This window comes from Scyliorhinus canicula, chromosome 29, assembly GCF_902713615.1.
Source record: "Scyliorhinus canicula chromosome 29, sScyCan1.1, whole genome shotgun sequence".
In the NCBI taxonomy this organism is placed as follows: domain Eukaryota; kingdom Metazoa; phylum Chordata; class Chondrichthyes; order Carcharhiniformes; family Scyliorhinidae; genus Scyliorhinus; species Scyliorhinus canicula.
In genome coordinates this window covers 4331119-4347610 of record NC_052174.1, presented here as the reverse complement: position 1 = coordinate 4347610, position 16492 = coordinate 4331119, and the positions used below count along the sequence as shown (strand labels likewise).

At 53.1% G+C, this 16492-nt stretch overlaps 1 protein-coding gene across 1 annotated transcript in view; it reads left to right on the top strand.

The window, feature by feature from the left end:
• Positions 1–9540: 9540 nt before the first annotated feature.
• LOC119958374 (misshapen-like kinase 1) overlaps positions 9541–16492 on the top strand; it is a 189500-nt gene continuing 182548 nt past the window's right edge. The window contains exon 1 of the mRNA XM_038786859.1: positions 9541–9602. Within this exon, the coding sequence (XP_038642787.1) occupies positions 9588–9602 (15 nt within the window). The 5' untranslated portion in view covers positions 9541–9587. The remainder of the gene's footprint in view (positions 9603–16492) is intronic.

Below are 16492 nucleotides of genomic sequence, written 5' to 3'. Positions count from 1 at the left end.
CTCGTAAGGAAAGTTTGAGCAGCTCGGTCCTCTACTGATTGGAGTTTGAACAAATGTGAGGTAATCATATTGAAAGATCTCAGATTCTGAGGGACTTTGGGGGTGGGGGGTAGGTACTGAGAGATGATTCTCCTCAGCGGGCTATCTCGGACTAGGAGGTGGCGGGCAGTGGAGGTGGCGGGTCTTTGAATATATTCTCGGCTGAGTTATACAGATTTCCATTGACCTGGAAGCCCACGGGTAAGAGGGGGCAGTCAGGAAAGTGGAGTTGAGATCACAATCAGACACGGCTCTCTGGGGGAGGAGGATTGAACAAGATTGCACCTCCATCACAAATGGGAGACATCTTATTCTTAAACTGTGACCCCTGGTTCTAGTCATGGCGGCACAGTGGTTAGCACTGCTGCCTCACAGCGGCAGGGACCCTGGGTTCAATTGCGGCCTGGGGTGACTGTGTGGAGTTCTCCCCGTGTCTGCGTGGGTTTCCTCCGGTTTCCTCCCACAGTCCACAGATGTGCAGGTTAGGGTTGATTGGCCATGATAACTTGCCCCTTAATGTCCAGGGATGTTGCGGTTTGCTGGGGTTACGGGGATGAGGGCAGGGGAGTGGGCCTCGGTCGGGTGCTCTTTCAGAGGCTCAGTGCAGACTCGATGGGCCGAACTGCCTCCTCCTGCATGTAGTCTGAGTCTATAAGTGCTGATTTCCTCCTCGTAACCACCCTATCATGTCCACTCAGGATCTTGTGTGTTTGACTAAGATTGTACGCGAGTTTCTCCGGTCCCCAGCCATGGGTTTCTGAATGGCGCGCCGTTCCTGGCGACGGGGTTCTCTCTTCCTGCTGCTATAAAACTCCCTTCACCTGGCAATAAACATCTTCCTCATCACTTGCTGTACCTTGGGACTTGTCAACCTTCAGATCTGAGCGCATTCCAGGTCCTTTTCCCTTATGACGGTGATTTGTTTGAAGTTCCCTCCTCCCGTTCACCTTTTGAAGTTCAAGTGTCTTTGAGAAGTTCCCTAAGCCTTCTGCAGGAAAGACGAGATGCAACATTGCTGTTCAACTCCTCCGCCATTTCCTTGTTTTCCATTAGAAATTCCCCAGACTCACTATCTGGAGGATCGACGTGAGCCTTAAGTATTCTTTTCCTATTTAAAAACTTGCAGGAGCTCTTATTGCCTGATCTCGCATTACCCGCAGGCTTTGCGGACGAACACCTGAATCAGGAGCAGGAGTATTTGCCATTCGGCCCCTCGAGGCTTCTCCACCATTCAGTACGATCACGGGTGGCCTGATTGCAACCTCAACTCCACATTCCACTTGCTCCGATAACCTTTGACTCCTTTGTTCGTCCAGAATCTGTCTACCTGTGACTTAGAAATAGTAATTGACCCCTGCCTCCACCACACTCTGGGGGAAGAGAGTACCAAAGACCCCCCCCCCCCCCCCCCCCCCCCCCCCCCCCCCCGTACTTTCACCTTTCACCTCCACAAGCTACAAGAACCTCAAACCAGTTGGACAGTCACAAGGGCTGAAGCTGCTCCCCTTCAACCTTCTCCATCCCCCATATCCGCCTCACTTGCAGTGTCCCTGAGCACTGACCAAATCAGAAGACCCTTCCTTTGGGCGTGTGACTGCCTTCCGGTATAAAGTGTCCAGGTACCTTTCTGCCTCCCTTACGCATTGCAGGTCTGCGGCTCAGCGACTTGGAGCTGAAGCTCCTCAAATCGCTGACACTTAGTCCGGATGTGACGTGCTTGCCCTGGATTACACTGAACTCCCACATTTTGCTGTGGCAACATATCACGTGTCCGATCATCTTTGATATGGGTTAATTCATTTTTAATTACTTTCAAATTTTGTAGTTAATAAATCTTTCTATCCCAGAGTTGTACTCCTGCCAGTGGACTAACTGCCCTTCATGAGCTCTGACGTTGCGCTTGATGAATTTGATCAGATTGTTTTCCAAATACTTCAAACCACACGCTGAGGATTGGAGCACGTGATCCCTGTTGATCTCCCAGTGCGACACTGTCAGAGGTGCTGTTCTTTGGATGCAATGTTAAACCACGACACCGACTGCACCTCGGGTGGATTGAAAAGCTTGGCACTGTTAAAGAAGGGAAAGGGTCATTTTCCTTTCGTGTCTGGCATTTATCGCTCAATCAAACGTAGCAAAAGCAGTGTATCTAGTCATTATCACGTTGCTGTTTGTGGGAGCATTCGTACTGCTGTGTTCTCTACGTTATAACAGTGATCGCATTGACTGTGAAGCGTGGGATATCCTGATGCTGTGACAGGTGCTACATAAATGCAAATTTCTCTTTGTCATCCCATCTCTATATTTGTTCTGATGCACAAAATCATTCCTTCTGTCAATCCAGTTTATACATCATACCAAATAACCGCAAATGCCAGTTTTATGGATAGGCTTGCGGACTTGGACTGACTGTCTCCTTTCTGCAGTGGGTCGATTTACATTAGTTATTGATCCTCTTCAAACTCAGCCAGCGCTGCAGCGCTCGCTCCAGTCTAGTTCTTCTGAGGCGCTGCAGGTTTAGCCGTGACGGGTCTGGGCTGGACAGTCCTGTAGCACAGCCCCCTGTGTGTCGGGTAATATTGCTGATAGGGTCCGATTAGGCTGGAGCCCTGCGGAAACGGCACGGGATTTAATCAGGGCACGGGGAGTCCGCACCGAATAAAGTAAAAACAAAGTTTTATTTGCACAAACTATGTATACCCTACCCGGTAGATCCTGACCGAGTTCCCCTCTGTCGGTGCCGTACTGTATACGGAGGTTAATTGAGACTCTGCCCCCTTGTGGAGGAGCTCGTACTCGCAAGGAGCACGGGGAAGACGAGCATTGCCATTCGGTTGTTTCCGTGCAGGATATCACACCGGTTTTAAGGAAAACCCTGCGGAATTAATTCCGCCTGACGCATTTTGTAGAAACGGAATTTTCCTGTGTTAGTTTCCTCCTCTGCAGCCGCACACAAAGCTACGTTTACTGGAGAGTGCGTCACCCATTCAGGCGCGCCACTCAACATGGCCTCACGCAAATCAGTTTGTGAGGCAATGATGAATGGGAGAGCCAGCTCCCCATGCTGCATAATTCGGAAGATGTGTGATCCACCAAATCTGTTTGAATCTGCCATGTTAGTACTATTTTGCCTGTTGCGTTTAATTACCCCTCCTTGCCTCTTGTCCCACTCCCAGCTAGTACATTTTCAATCTTAGCAAATGTCCCCTGTACTCACATTATAGTTTGCTCTGGAGACACTGTGATGCATGTTGGAAGCCTAATATTAAGATTTGGTAAATCTCCAATCGTGTTTGGAACAAGTAGTATCTTCTAATTGATGCTCAGTACAGTAGAATTATTTTTAGTTTTCACCCGTCTTAGAATATATCAGCGACCTACTTTAAAAGAAAAAAATCAAGACCGGTTAATCTTACACCCACATACAGTACATCTATACTGTGGGCTGTTCGTGCTTTTGTTGATGCAGTCTTATTGAGAAAGAAGGCCGAGACCTCAACAACTAACCAGTTTGACTTGAAGTGCAAATTGTCATTCCTGTCAACTACGTTTAAACATCAGGTGTTGAGAGAGTAGCCTCTGAACACAGCCCTTGCCAAAAACCCTGGAGGGCATCTCACTCGAGAATCGTTTCTCTGCGTTGGGAACGGTGAGAGTGACGGTTCCTCTGGGGAAGTGCAGCCAGAGACAGGTTCACAGCACTGTGGGTGGCTCAGGGGAGTTGGTTTTGCAATATTGATTAAGGAACCAATGAGTGCAGTGAGGAGGGATGATACCTAAGAAGAGTCCTCGGGCTATGTGGAGGCAGAGGGTGATGGTTGAAGGGTGTTTTTGTGACTGGAGGCCTGTGTGCAGTGGTGTACCGCAGGGATTGGATCTGGGGCCCTTGCTGTTTGTAGTTTACACTAATGATCGAGATGTGAATGTGAGGGGTATGATCAGCCAGTTCACAGATAACACAGAAATTGGTGGTGAAGTAAATAGTGAGGAGGAAATCTTGAGATTACAGGACAATGTATAACAGGAGGGCAGGACAGTGGAAAATGCAATTTAACCCTGAAATGTGTGAGGTGATGCATTTTGGGAGGACCAGCAAGGCGAGGGAACACAATGAACGGTAGGAGATTAGGAAGTACAGAGGACCAGAGAGATCTTGCTGTGCATCTCCATAGATCCTCCAAAGGCAACAGGACAGGTAGATCAGGTGGTTAACAAGGCTTTTGGAAAATAGTTGCCTTTATTATTAGTCGAGGTATAGAATATAAGAGCAGGGAGACTATGCTGGAGCTGTATAAAACGCTGGTTCGACCACAGCTAGAGTATTGCGTGCAGTTCTCGTCACCACTCTATAGGAAGGAGGTGATCGCACTGGAGAGGGTGCAGAGGAGATTCAGCCTGGGCTGGGGCATTACAGCTATCGAGAGGCTGAATGGACTGGGGTTGTTTTTGTTGGAGCACAGAAGGCAGGAGGTGGGAGTTGGGAGGGGGAGATCCTTTTCAAAGTGTCCAAGATTATGGAGGATGTGGATTGGGTAGGTAGGAACTTTGCCCTTTTGTAGAGGGGGGGGGCATGGATTTCAGGTACGGAGCAGGAGATTGGGAGGGGATTTGAGGCAAAACATTTTCACCCAGAGGGTGGTGGGAATGGAGAACTCACTGCCTGGAGGGAAGCATTTAGATGAACACTTGAAACACAACAGCAGACAAGGACGTGCACCAACTGTGGGAAAATGGGATTAGAATATATCGGTGTGGAGGTGCATGTGGCGCAGTGGTTAGCACTGGGACTGCGGCGCTGAGGGCAGCACGGTAGCATTGTGGATAGCACAAATTGCTTCACAGCTCCAGGGTCCCAGGTTCGATTCCGGCTTGGGTCACTGTCTGTGCGGAGTCTGCACATCCTCGCCGTGTGTGCGTGGGTTTCCTCCGGGTGCTCCGGTTTCCTCCCACAGTCCAAAGATGTGCAGGTTAGTTGAATTGGCCGTGATAAGTGCCCTTAGTGTCCAAAATTTCCCTTAGTGTTGGGTGGGGTTACTGCGTTATGGGTATAGGGTGGAGGTGTTGACCTTGGGTAGGGTGCTCTTTCCAAGAGCCGGTGCAGACTCGATGGGCCGAATGGCCTTCTGCACTGTAAATTCTATGATTCTATGACCCGGGTTCGAATCCCGACCCTGGGTCACTGTCCGTGTGGAGTTTGCACATTCTCCCCATGTCTGCTTGGGTTTCACCCCCATAACCCAAAGATGCACAGGTTGGATGGATTGGCCACGCTAAATTGCCCCTTAATTGGAAAAAATATATATAATTGGGTACGCTAAATTTATATTAAAAAAAAATAGATAGGTGTTTGATGGCCGGCATAGACACAAAGGAGCTCTTTCTATACTGGAAAACCTGTATGGCTCAGAATACAGGCTATTCCACCAATCCAACCCGTTTTTAACAAATTCTTTTACAGAATTTAGACACAGCTGGCTAGGCCAGCATTTATTTTGTATTCCTAATTGTCCTTCAGTTGGTGGTCACCTTGAACCGCAACAATCCGTGTGGTGTAGGTACACCCACAGTGCTGTGAGGGAGGGAGTTCCAGGATTTTGACCCAGTGACAGTGAAGGAATGGTGATATAATAAAGAACAAAGAAAAGTACAGCACAGGAACAGGCCCTTCGGCCCTCCAAGCCCGTGCCGACCGTGCTGCCCGTCTAAACTAAAATCTTCTACACTTCCTGGGTCCGTATCCCTCTATTCCCATCCTATTCATGTATTTGCCAAGATGCCCCTTAAATGTCACTATCGTCCCTGCTTCCACCACCTCCTCCGGCAGCGAGTTCCAGGCACCCACTACCCTCTGTGTAAAAAAAAACTTGCCTCGTACATCTCCTCTAAACCTTGCCCCTCGCACCTTAAACCTATGCCCCCTAGTAATTGACTCCTCTGCCCTGGGAAAAAGCCTCTGACTATCCACTCTGTTCATGGCCCTCATAATTTTGTAGACCTCTATCAGGTCGCCCCTCAACCTCCGTCGTTCCAGTGAGAACAAACCGAGTTTATTCAACCACTTCTCATAGCTAATGCCCTCCATACCAGGCAACATCCTGGTAAATCTCTTCTGCGCCCTCTCTAAAGCCTCCACATCCTTCTGGTAGTGTGGCGACCAGAATTGAACACTATACTCCAAGTGTGGCCTAACTACGGTTCTATACAGCTGCAACATGATTTGCCAATTCTTATACTCAGTGCCCCGGCCAATGAAGGCAAGCATACCGTATGCCTTCTTGACTACCTTCTCCACCTGTGTTGCCCCTTTCAGTGATCTGTGGACCTGTACACCTAGATCTCTCTGACTTTCAATACTCTTGAGGGTTCTACCATTCACTGTATATGAATATAGTTCCAAGTCAGGATGGTGCGAGGCTTCCAGGGGATCTACAAGTGTTTGTGTTCCAATATATCTGCTGCCCTTGTCCTTCTTAGGTGGTGGAGGTCACAAGTTTGTAGATGGAGCCGTGTTGAGTTACTGCAGTGCATCTTGTAGATGGTGCACACGGCTGCCACTGTGTCGGTGGTGAAGGGAGTTGATGTTGGAGATGGTTGATGGGTTGCCAATCGAATGGGCTGCTTTGTTCTGGATGTTGCTAGTTTCTTGAGTGCTGTTGGAGCTGCATCATCTAGGTAAGTGGAGAGTATTCCGTCACACTCCTAACTTGTGCCTTGTAGATGGTGGACAGGCTTTGCAGAGTCAAGAAGTGAAGTTAGCCTCTTGTAGCCGCAGTGTATATGTGGTTGCTCCCTTTCACTTTCTGAACAATGTTAACTCAAGGGTATTGGTGGTGTTGGCATTTCCATTGTTCAGTCCGATCAAGGCTGGCCTGCATCTACCTGCCCTGGTTCCATAAGCGTCGCTACACTTGTCGGGGGGAAAGAAAAGCTACCGAACTGCATTTTGAAGTTTCGAATTGACCCCAGCCTCAGTTAAGCTAAAGATGCTGTTCTTCCTCTGGGAGTCTAAATGGTGAGTAGCGACAGGCTAAGCAGGAGGTGCAGCAGACGTGGGGACCTGTGTGTACCACACGTCCATGCAGTTGTGAAATGAAATGAAAATCGCTTATTGTCACAAGTAGGCTTCAAATGAAGTTACTGTGAAAAGCCCTAGTCGATACATCCCCTGTTCGGGGAGGCTGGTACGGGAATTGAACTCTCACTGCTGGCCTGCCATGGTCTGCTTGAAAAGCCAGCTATTTAGACTTGTGCTAAACCAGCCCCATGATTCATTGTGTACAGTTGCTGGTTAAAGTTGGGCCGTTACTAACACATGACAATGAAACTATGGTGGGTACAATGTTGCATCCTTGGTTTTGGTATATTTGAAGGATCATAGTGACCTGGGCAGTTCCAGATTTTGACCACGCTTCCCTGTGCTGAATAAAGCAGTTTGTTAGCTCTCTTCCCATCCCATGGAACTTGCTCAGGATCTCGTGAATCTTTGGACAATCAAAACCAATTCGTCAACTATCTCACGGGCCACTTCTTCCAAGCAGTGTGGCACGGCAGCACAGTGGTTTAGCACTGTTGCTTCACAGCGTCAGGGTCCCGGGTTCCATTCCTGGCCTGGGTCACTGTCTGTGAGGTTCTCCCCTGTGTCTGCGTGGGTTTCCTCCGGGTGCTCCGGTTTCCTCCGACAAGTCCCGAAAGACGTGCTGTTGGGTGAATTGGACATTCTGAATTCTCCCTCTGCGGACCTGAACAGGCGCCGGAATGTGGCGACTAGGGATTTCCACAGTAACTTCCTTGCAGTGTTAATGCAAGCCTACTTGTGACAGTAAAGATTATTATTATTAAAGGTCTGACCGCATCTATGGAGAGAGAAGGGAGCTGACATTTTGAGTCTCGATGACTCTTTGTCAAAGCAGTGAAGGTTCCACAGGTCAGCAGTCTACTGTTGAGGTTTGATGATTCGTGGTGAAGAGGGGGTGGGAAGTTCTGCATCCTTCATGTATTCCATTATGCGCCTGAAGATCAGACTTGTCATTTGTGGCAGCTCGCGGTGTTTGAAAATAAAAATGAGCAGCAAAATTGTGAGACAAATCCATCAACATGTTCTGCATGGGCAGAATTGAAAAGGATTTGAGAATTTAGGAGCTATCATAAAATCTGCTTCACGGGGTGTACATTCATGTCAACATAGTCTTATCTTTTAAAGCAGAAGGGGGGCGGGGTCGGGGGAGAGAGTGTGATGGTGGAATGCACCCATCTTGGACCTTTCGTGCCCTTACAGTTATTCAGTTGTAAAATATTAGGTGTGTGAATCTGAAACTGGCTTTTATTCAGATAATATCCAGTGTTTGACCAAGTAGCTTTTGTGGACTAGCGAACTGGATTTGTACAAGTCCAGTTGGATGATGAACTTTACTCATGGGGCAGCACGGTAGCACCGTGGTTAGCAATGTTGCTTCACAGCTCCGGGGTCCCAAGTTCGATTCCCGGCTTGGGTCACTGTCTGTGCGGAGTCTGCACGTTCTCCCCGTGTCTGCGTGGGTTTCCTCCGGGTGCTCCGGTTTCCCCCCACAGTCCAAAGATGTGCAGGTTCAATGGATTGGCCGTGCTAAATTGTCCCCAGTTGGGATTGCAGGGATAGGGTGGGGGATTGGGCCTCGGATGCTCTCTCAGCCGGGTGCTCCGGTTTCTTCCCAGAGTCCAAAGATGTGCAGGTTAGGTGAATTGGCCGCGCTAAATTGCACTTCGTGTCCAAAAGGTTAGGTGGGGTTACGGGGTTAGGCTGGAGGCTTAAATGGTGTGCTCTTTCCAAGGCCCAGTTTAGACTTGGGCCGAATGGCCTCCTTCTGCACTGTAAATTCGATGATTTTGTATCTGCTTAACTTGGTTTGTGTAAATTCAAGTACACGGCTAATTAGACGGGAATGATTTTCCGCCTGTATGTGTTGACAACATTATTCTCAGTCAGAATGAAGATGACTATATAATTCCCAAGTCAGTCTCAGTGAGCGATCACATTGCAATTGACTGGGATCAACGTAACATACACAGTTTGTCTTATGTGACTATTCTCCCATTGCTGGGATTTGCTGAAGAGATCACCCTGCCTTTTTTTTTTAATGGAGATATTACTGTAGCTTCAGCCACGAGTTCTGTTTTCTTATGTTCAGAAGAGACTCTTTAAGTAGACTCTGTAGACTGTTGGCTGTAACATGGATGGCTGGCTGAGGATCCTGTGCAAGTTCCGCCACACTGGCCCACCTCCAACTCATTGACTGGCTCATGGGCGTCAGTAGACAGTTGTTTTCCAGTAGCTCGGTGTGCCATCCGCATGCGATCATTAGGCTCTCTCTCTGGTTATTGGTGGCTGTAGGATATCTCACTGTTGGCAAAGATAACAGGAAAACTGTTCCTTTCGCAGGCAGGCCCAACAACGTGAATCGTTCGTTCAAGGATGACGTTTTTGTCAAACCAAAAAGCTGATCTCTGTTTTCTTTTTCCTCTTCATCCAGGGTCGACATGTCAAAACGGGGCAGCTTGCGGCCATCAAGGTTATGGACGTCACTGAGGTATGGCGAACCTTTGATTATGGCAATGATACGAATAACTGTCTGTCATTCCTGTTACCTCCCCGAGCAGCTTCGGCTGCGTACTGAGTGTGGTTTTTATTTTTACATTTCTTTCAACGTTTTTGAGGAACATTTTAAAAATGACTCGCAGTCGGACTTGCGGGGTGGTCAGAGTTTTATAGGTCCATCACATTTGTTGTCGGCCAGCCCTGTGGTCATGGCCGACAAAAATGGCGTTGTGGACGAACCAGATCCATTAGTCTGCAGAAGACCCGGGCAGGAGCTGAGGGAAACGGATGCAGTAACCACGCTCAAACATGCTCCACTCACCATGTTTATGTCTCAAATAACTCGTACTATATCACACAGTCATATTTGTTAAACCCCTATCACTTCTAGCACAGTTTGCGTCCTGTGGTTCTACTGCTCTTGCCATGCTTCACCCGAGCCCTTGCTGTGAGGGAGGACTGGGAGAGGGTGAGCGAGAAGGGTGCCGGACGGGAGAGATCCTGTAGGGCCTGTAGGGCCTGCGAGAGCATAGACCGGAATCCTACCCCAGGACTTGATGGCCAGGGAAGGTGTGTTCGTTACATGACCAAACCTGCCAGCCCCTTCCAACACGCCCCAGCGGCAGGCCGTAAGAGTGGAAAGTCATGTGCCATGTATCACGATCCATGTCTCTGCATTACAACTTCATACAAAAGTCTGGACTCCCTGAATGGAATGTGAGAATCCTCACCACAAACAAAATGAGGCGACATATCAGCAGAGTAAACACTTCATCATTTGGGTCACCGTGTTGTTTTTGCTGACAGGTTTGGAGTGAATTTCCCTGTAAAATTCATTATGCCCGTCACTCTTAAGATGGTTTTACCATCGTGTGGCTTTGGCATGTTGAGAATTGCTTGGATTGTGTCCTTGTCGGGTTCAGTGCCCTGCGATGAGAGCTCGTCACCTCGGAATGCCACCTCAGTTACTCCAAATTGGCATTTTTGCTTGTTGAGCTTCAGCCCATTTCTCCTGACGCTCGTTAGAAGTTTAAGCAACCTCGAATTGTGCTCTTCTATGGTTGAGCCCCAAACGATGATATCATCCACGTACACATGTACACCTTTGATGCCCTTGATTATGTGCCCCATGGCATGGCAAAAAATTTCGGATGCTGAAATTATACCAAACGGCATTCTCAGAAAGCAGTACCGTCCAAATAGTGCATTAAAAGTGTCATTTATTCAGTAGGGGTGAATAAGACGTTTAGGGATTTCTACAGCAGGCTGTACAGGTCGGAACCCCCTCCAGGGCCGGAGGAGGTGAGCCACTTCTTGGAGAGGCTGAATTTCCCAAAGGTGGACGGGGAGCGGGTAGAAGGGCTGGGGGCCCCAATCGGGCTGAAGGAGATAGTGGAGGGCTTGAAGGCCATGCAGGTGGGTAAGGCCCCGGGTCCGGACGGGTACCCAGTGGAGTTTTATAAAACGTTCTCTGGGATATTGGGGGCCAGTGTTGTTGTGGATGTTCAATGAGGCTACGATTTTGCTGATTCTTAAGTGGGACAAGAACCCGGAGCTGTGTGGGCCGATCTCCCTGTTGAATGTAGATGCAAAGTTGCTGGCCAAAATCTTGTCCTCCAGGATCGAGGATTGTGTTCCGGACGTTATTGGGAAGGATCAGACGGGGTTTGTTAAGGGTAGGCAGTTGGTGGCCAATGTAAGAAGGCTGTTAAATGTGATCATGATGCCCCCCCCCGGAAGGTAGGGAGGTGGAGGTAGTGATCGCAATGGATGCAGAAAAGGATTTTGATCGGGTAGAATGGGATTATCTGTGGGAGACACTGGGACGGTTCGGATTTGGGCGGGGCTTATTGATTGGGTCAGGTTACTGTATCAGGCTCCTGTGGCAAGTGTACGGACGAATTGGACAACATTGGACTATTTTAGACTGCACCGGGGGACGAGACAGGAATGCCCCCTCTCCCCACTGTTGTTTGCACTGGCTATAGAGCCGTTGGCAATTGCTCGGAGAGCTTCGAGGGGCTGGAGAGGACTGGTCTGGGGGGGGAAGGGGGGGGGGGGAAGAAGAGTAGTGGAGTGGAGCACAGAGTTTCGCTCTTTGCGGATGACCTGCTTCTGTACGTTTTGGACCCAATAGAGGGGATGGAAGAAATCATGAGGATTCTAGGGGAATTTGGCTGGTTTTTGGGGGTATAAGCTTAATATGGGAAAGAGTGAGATGTTTGTGGTCCAGGCGAGGGGACAGGAGAGGCGACTAGGTGAGCTGCCGTTTAGGTTAGTAGAGGGAAGCTTTAGGTACCTAGGCATCCAAGTGGCGCCGGAATGGGACCGGCTGCATAAATTGAATCGGGCCCGGCTAATGGACCAAATGAAGGACTATTTTCTGAGATGGGACGCGCGTCTGTTGTCTCTGGCTGGGAGGGTGCAGATGGTGAAGGTGACGGTCCTCCCGAGATTCCTATTTGTATTTCAGTGTCTCCCCATCTTTATTCCACGGTCCTTTTTTAAGTGGGTCAACAGAGTGATCATGGGTTATGTCTGGGCGGGCAGGACCCCGCGGGTAAGGAAGGTAATGCTTGAGTGGAGTTGGGGAGCGGGCGGGCTGGCGCTGCCAAATTTCAGTAACTATTACTGGGCGGCGAATATAGCCATGATCAGGAAGTGGGTGGTGGGGGAGGGGTCGGCATGGGTGCTTATGGAGGTGGCTTCATGCAAGGGCACCAGTCTGGGGGCATTGGTAACTGCGCCTCTGCCGTTCCCGCCAGCACGTTACTCCACCAGCCCCGTGGTGGTGGTGGCCCTGAGGGTTTGGGGCCAGTGGAGGCGGCATGTGGGAACAGAGGGAGCATCGGTCTGGGCCCCAATCTGTGATAATCACCGGTTTGCCCCGGGAAGGATGGATGGGGGATTCTGGATATGGCGGAGAGCAGGGATTGAGAGGATGGGGGATATGTTTATAGAGGGAAGCTTTCCGAGTATCAGGGCGCTGGAGGAGAAGTTTGGGTTGGCGAGGGGAAACAGATTCGGATATCTGCAGGTGCGGGACTTCCTACGTAAACAGATGTCAACCTTCCCGCTCCTACCGCTAAGGGGGATTCAGGACAGGGTAGTTTCCAGAGGGTGGGTAGGAGAAGGGAATGTCTCGGACATTTATAAGGAGCTTATGGGGTCGGAGGAGATGCAGACCGAGGAGCTGAAGCGCAAGTGGGAGGGGGAGCTGGGAGGAGAGATAGAGGATGGTGTATGGGTGGACGCGTCCGCAGCATGTGCCAGGCTCAGCCTGATATGATTCAAGGTCGTTCATCGGGCTCACATGACAGTGGCCCGGATGAGCAGATTCTTTGGGGTGGAAGAGAGGTGCGCAAGGTGTGAGGGAGGACCAGCGAACCATGTCCACATGTTCTGGACGTGTCCGAAGCTGAGGGGATTTTGGCAGGGGTTTGCGGACGTCATGTCCACGGTGTTAAAAACAAGGGTGGCACTGAGTCCAGAGGTGGCGGTTTTCGGGGTGTCGGAAGATCCGGGAATCCAGGAGGAGAAAGAGGCAGACGTTCTGGCCTTTGCTTCCCTGGTAGCCCAGAGATGGATACTATCAGCTTGGAGGGACTCAAAGCCCCCGAAGTCGGAGACCTGGCTATCGGACATGGCTAGCTTTCTCTGTTTGGAGAAGATCAAGTTCGCCTTGAGAGGGTCACTGTTAGGGTTCACCCGGAGGTGGCAACCGTTTGTCGACTTTGTCGCGGAAAATTAATCGACAGCAGACGGGAGGGGGGGGGGGGGGTAGTTTAGATTACAGTATGGGTTCAATAAGGGTGGGACCTGTACGAGAGGTAAATGGTTTTTGCACAATGTTTGTGGTTTCATGTATATTGTTTATTTTGTTGTTGTTACAATACCAAAAATACCTCAATAAAATGTTTATTTTTTTTTAAAAAGTGCTGTACTTTGTACTTTGTCCCTCCAGCTTTAGTTGCCAGAAACTCTGAGATGTGTCAGGTTTCGGAAAGAATTGTGCACCAGCCATCTCGGATGTGATTTCCTCAGGCTTTGCATCCTCTTTCGATCTTGTAGGTGAATGGTAGTGTACCAAAACATCGCCGAATTTGCTGATCCATATTTTCTGAATCATTGGAGTGTTGAGCCAATCCGCTGTGGATGCGATGTACCAGCTGCACTAGATCTAATTCTTTTAAACTCGGCCTAAACTGTTCAATCGCTCCTCGTACGACAAACCCCTCACATCTGGAATCAATCTAGTGAACCTCCTCTGAACTGCCTCTAATGTGACTGCGTCCCTCCTCAAGTAAAGGGAGCAAAACTCTATCCAGTACTCCAGGGCGGCCTTCATCATTGCATTTCCAAAGCACTTGATTGACTGTAAAGCCCTATGCATCACCCTTGGGCCATGAAACATACACATAAATGTAAATTCTTTCCTTCTCATCAGTTGAATTGAAGTATCCACTTGGGAAATCTGTCTAACTGATTCAGCTATTTTTGGAAGAGACTGTATCGTAGGATTTTTGTATGGTCAATTTATATTGGTTACAGCCTGAATTTACAAGGCAGTGTGGTGTCTTCCTCAACATCACTAGCTTTCCATTCGCTCTCTCTGACCCGCTCTCTCTCTCTCTCTCTCTCTCTGGCCCTCTCTCTCTCTTTCTCTCTCTCTGGCCCGCTCTCTCTCTCTCTCTCTGGTTCTCTCTCTCTCTCTCTCTGGTTCGCTCTCTCTCTCTCTCTGGTTCGCTCTCTCTCTCTCTGGTTCACTCTCTCTCTCTCTCTCTCTGGTTCACTCTCTCTCTCTCTCTCTGGTTCGCTCTCGCTCTTTCTCTGGTTCGCTCTCTCTCTGCGCCGCCCTCTCTCTGCGCCGCCCTCTCTCTGCGCCGCCCTCTCTCTGCGCCGCCCTCCCTCTGCGGCGCCCTCCCTCTGCGCCGCCCTCCCTCTGCGCCGCCCTCCCTCTGCGCCGCCCTCCCTCTGCGCCGCCCTCCCTCTGCGCCGCCCTCCCTCTGCGGCGCCCTCCCTCTGCGGCGCCCTCCCTCTGCGGCGCCCTCCCTCTGCGGCGCCCTCCCTCTGCGCCGCCCTCCCTCTGCGCCGCACTCCCTCTGCGCCGCCCTCCCTCTGCGCCGCCCTCCCTCTGCGCCGCCCTCCCTCTGCGCCGCCCTCCCTCTGCGCCGCCCTCCCTCTGCGCCGCCCTCCCTCTGCGCCGCCCTCCCTCTGCGCCGCCCTCCCTCTCCGCCCCCCTCCCTCTGCGCCGCCCTCCCTCTGCGCCGCCCTCCCTCTGCGCCGCCCTCCCTCTGCGCCGCCCCTCCCTCTGCGCCGCCCTCCCTCTGCGCCGCCCTCCCTCTGCGCCGCCCTCCCTCTGCCCCGCCCTCCCTCTGCGCCGCCCTCCCTCTGCGCCGCCCTCCCTCTGCGCCGCCCTCCCTCTGCGCCGCCCTCCCTCTGCGCCGCCCTCCCTCTGCGCCGCCCTCCCTCTGCGCCGCCCTCCCTCTGCGCCGCCCTCCCTCTGCGCCGCCCTCCCTCTGCGCCGCCCTCCCTCTGCGCCGCCCTCCCTCTGCGCCGCCCTCCCTCTGCGCCGCCCTCCCTCTGCGCCGCCCTCCCTCTGCGCCGCCCTCCCTCTGCGCCGCCCTCCCTCTGCGCCGCCCTCCCTCTGCGCCGCCCTCCCTCTGCGCCGCCCTCCCTCTGCGCCGCCCTCCCTCCGCGCCGCCCTCCCCTCTGCGCCGCCCTCCCTCTGCGCCGCCCTCCCTCTGCGCCGCCCTCCCTCTGCGCCGCCCTCCCTCTGCGCCGCCCTCCCTCTGCGCCGCCCTCCCTCTGCGCCGCCCTCCCTCTGCGCCGCCCTCCCTCTGCGCCGCCCTCCCTCTGCGCCGCCCTCCCTCTGCGCCGCCCTCCCCTCTGCGCCGCCCTCCCTCTGCGCCGCCCTCCCTCTGCGCCGCCCTCCCTCTGCGCCGCCCTCCCTCTGCGCCGCCCTCCCTCTGCGCCGCCCTCCCTCTGCGCCGCCCTCCCTCTGCGCCGCCCTCCCTCTGCGCCGCCCTCCCTCTGCGCCGCCTCCCTCTGCGCCGCCCTCCCTCTGCGCCGCCCTCCCTCTGCGCCGCCCTCCCCTCTGCGCCGCCCTCCTCTGCGCCGCCCTCCCTCTGCGCCGCCCTCCCTCTGCGCCGCCCTCCCTCTGCGCCGCCCTCCCTCTGCGCCGCCCTCCCTCTGCGCCGCCCTCCCTCTGCGCCGCCCTCCCTCTGCGCCGCCCTCCCTCTGCGCCGCCCTCCCTCTGCGCCGCCCTCCCTCTGCGCCGCCCTCCTCTGCGCCGCCCTCCCTCTGCGCCGCCCTCCCTCTGCGCCGCCCTCCCTCTGCGCCGCCCTCCCTCTGCGCCGCCCTCCCTCTGCGCCGCCCTCCCTCTGCGCCGCCCTCCCTCTGCGCCGCCCTCCCTCTGCGCCGCCCTCCCTCTGCGCCGCCCTCCCTCTGCGCCGCCCTCCCTCTGCGCCGCCCTCCCTCTGCGCCGCCCTCCCTCTGCGCCGCCCTCCCTCTGCGCCGCCCTCCCTCTGCGCCGCCCTCCCTCTGCGCCGCCCTCCCTCTGCGCCGCCCTCCCTCTGCGCCGCCCTCCCTCTGCGCCGCCCTCCCTCTGCGCCGCCCTCCCTCTGCGCCGCCCTCCCTCTGCGCCGCCCTCCCTCTGCGCCGCCCTCCCTCTGCGCCGCCCTCCCTCTGCGCCGCCCTCCCTCTGCGCCGCCCTCCCTCTGCGCCGCCCTCCCTCTGCGCCGCCCTCCCTCTGCGCCGCCCTCCCTCTGCGCCGCCCTCCCTCTGCGCCGCCCTCCCTCTCGCTCTCATCCCACCACGGCCACCTGCCTTCACTGTGTGAAGCTGTGCACACGCTGGCTCAAAATTTGCGGGTCTTGCTCC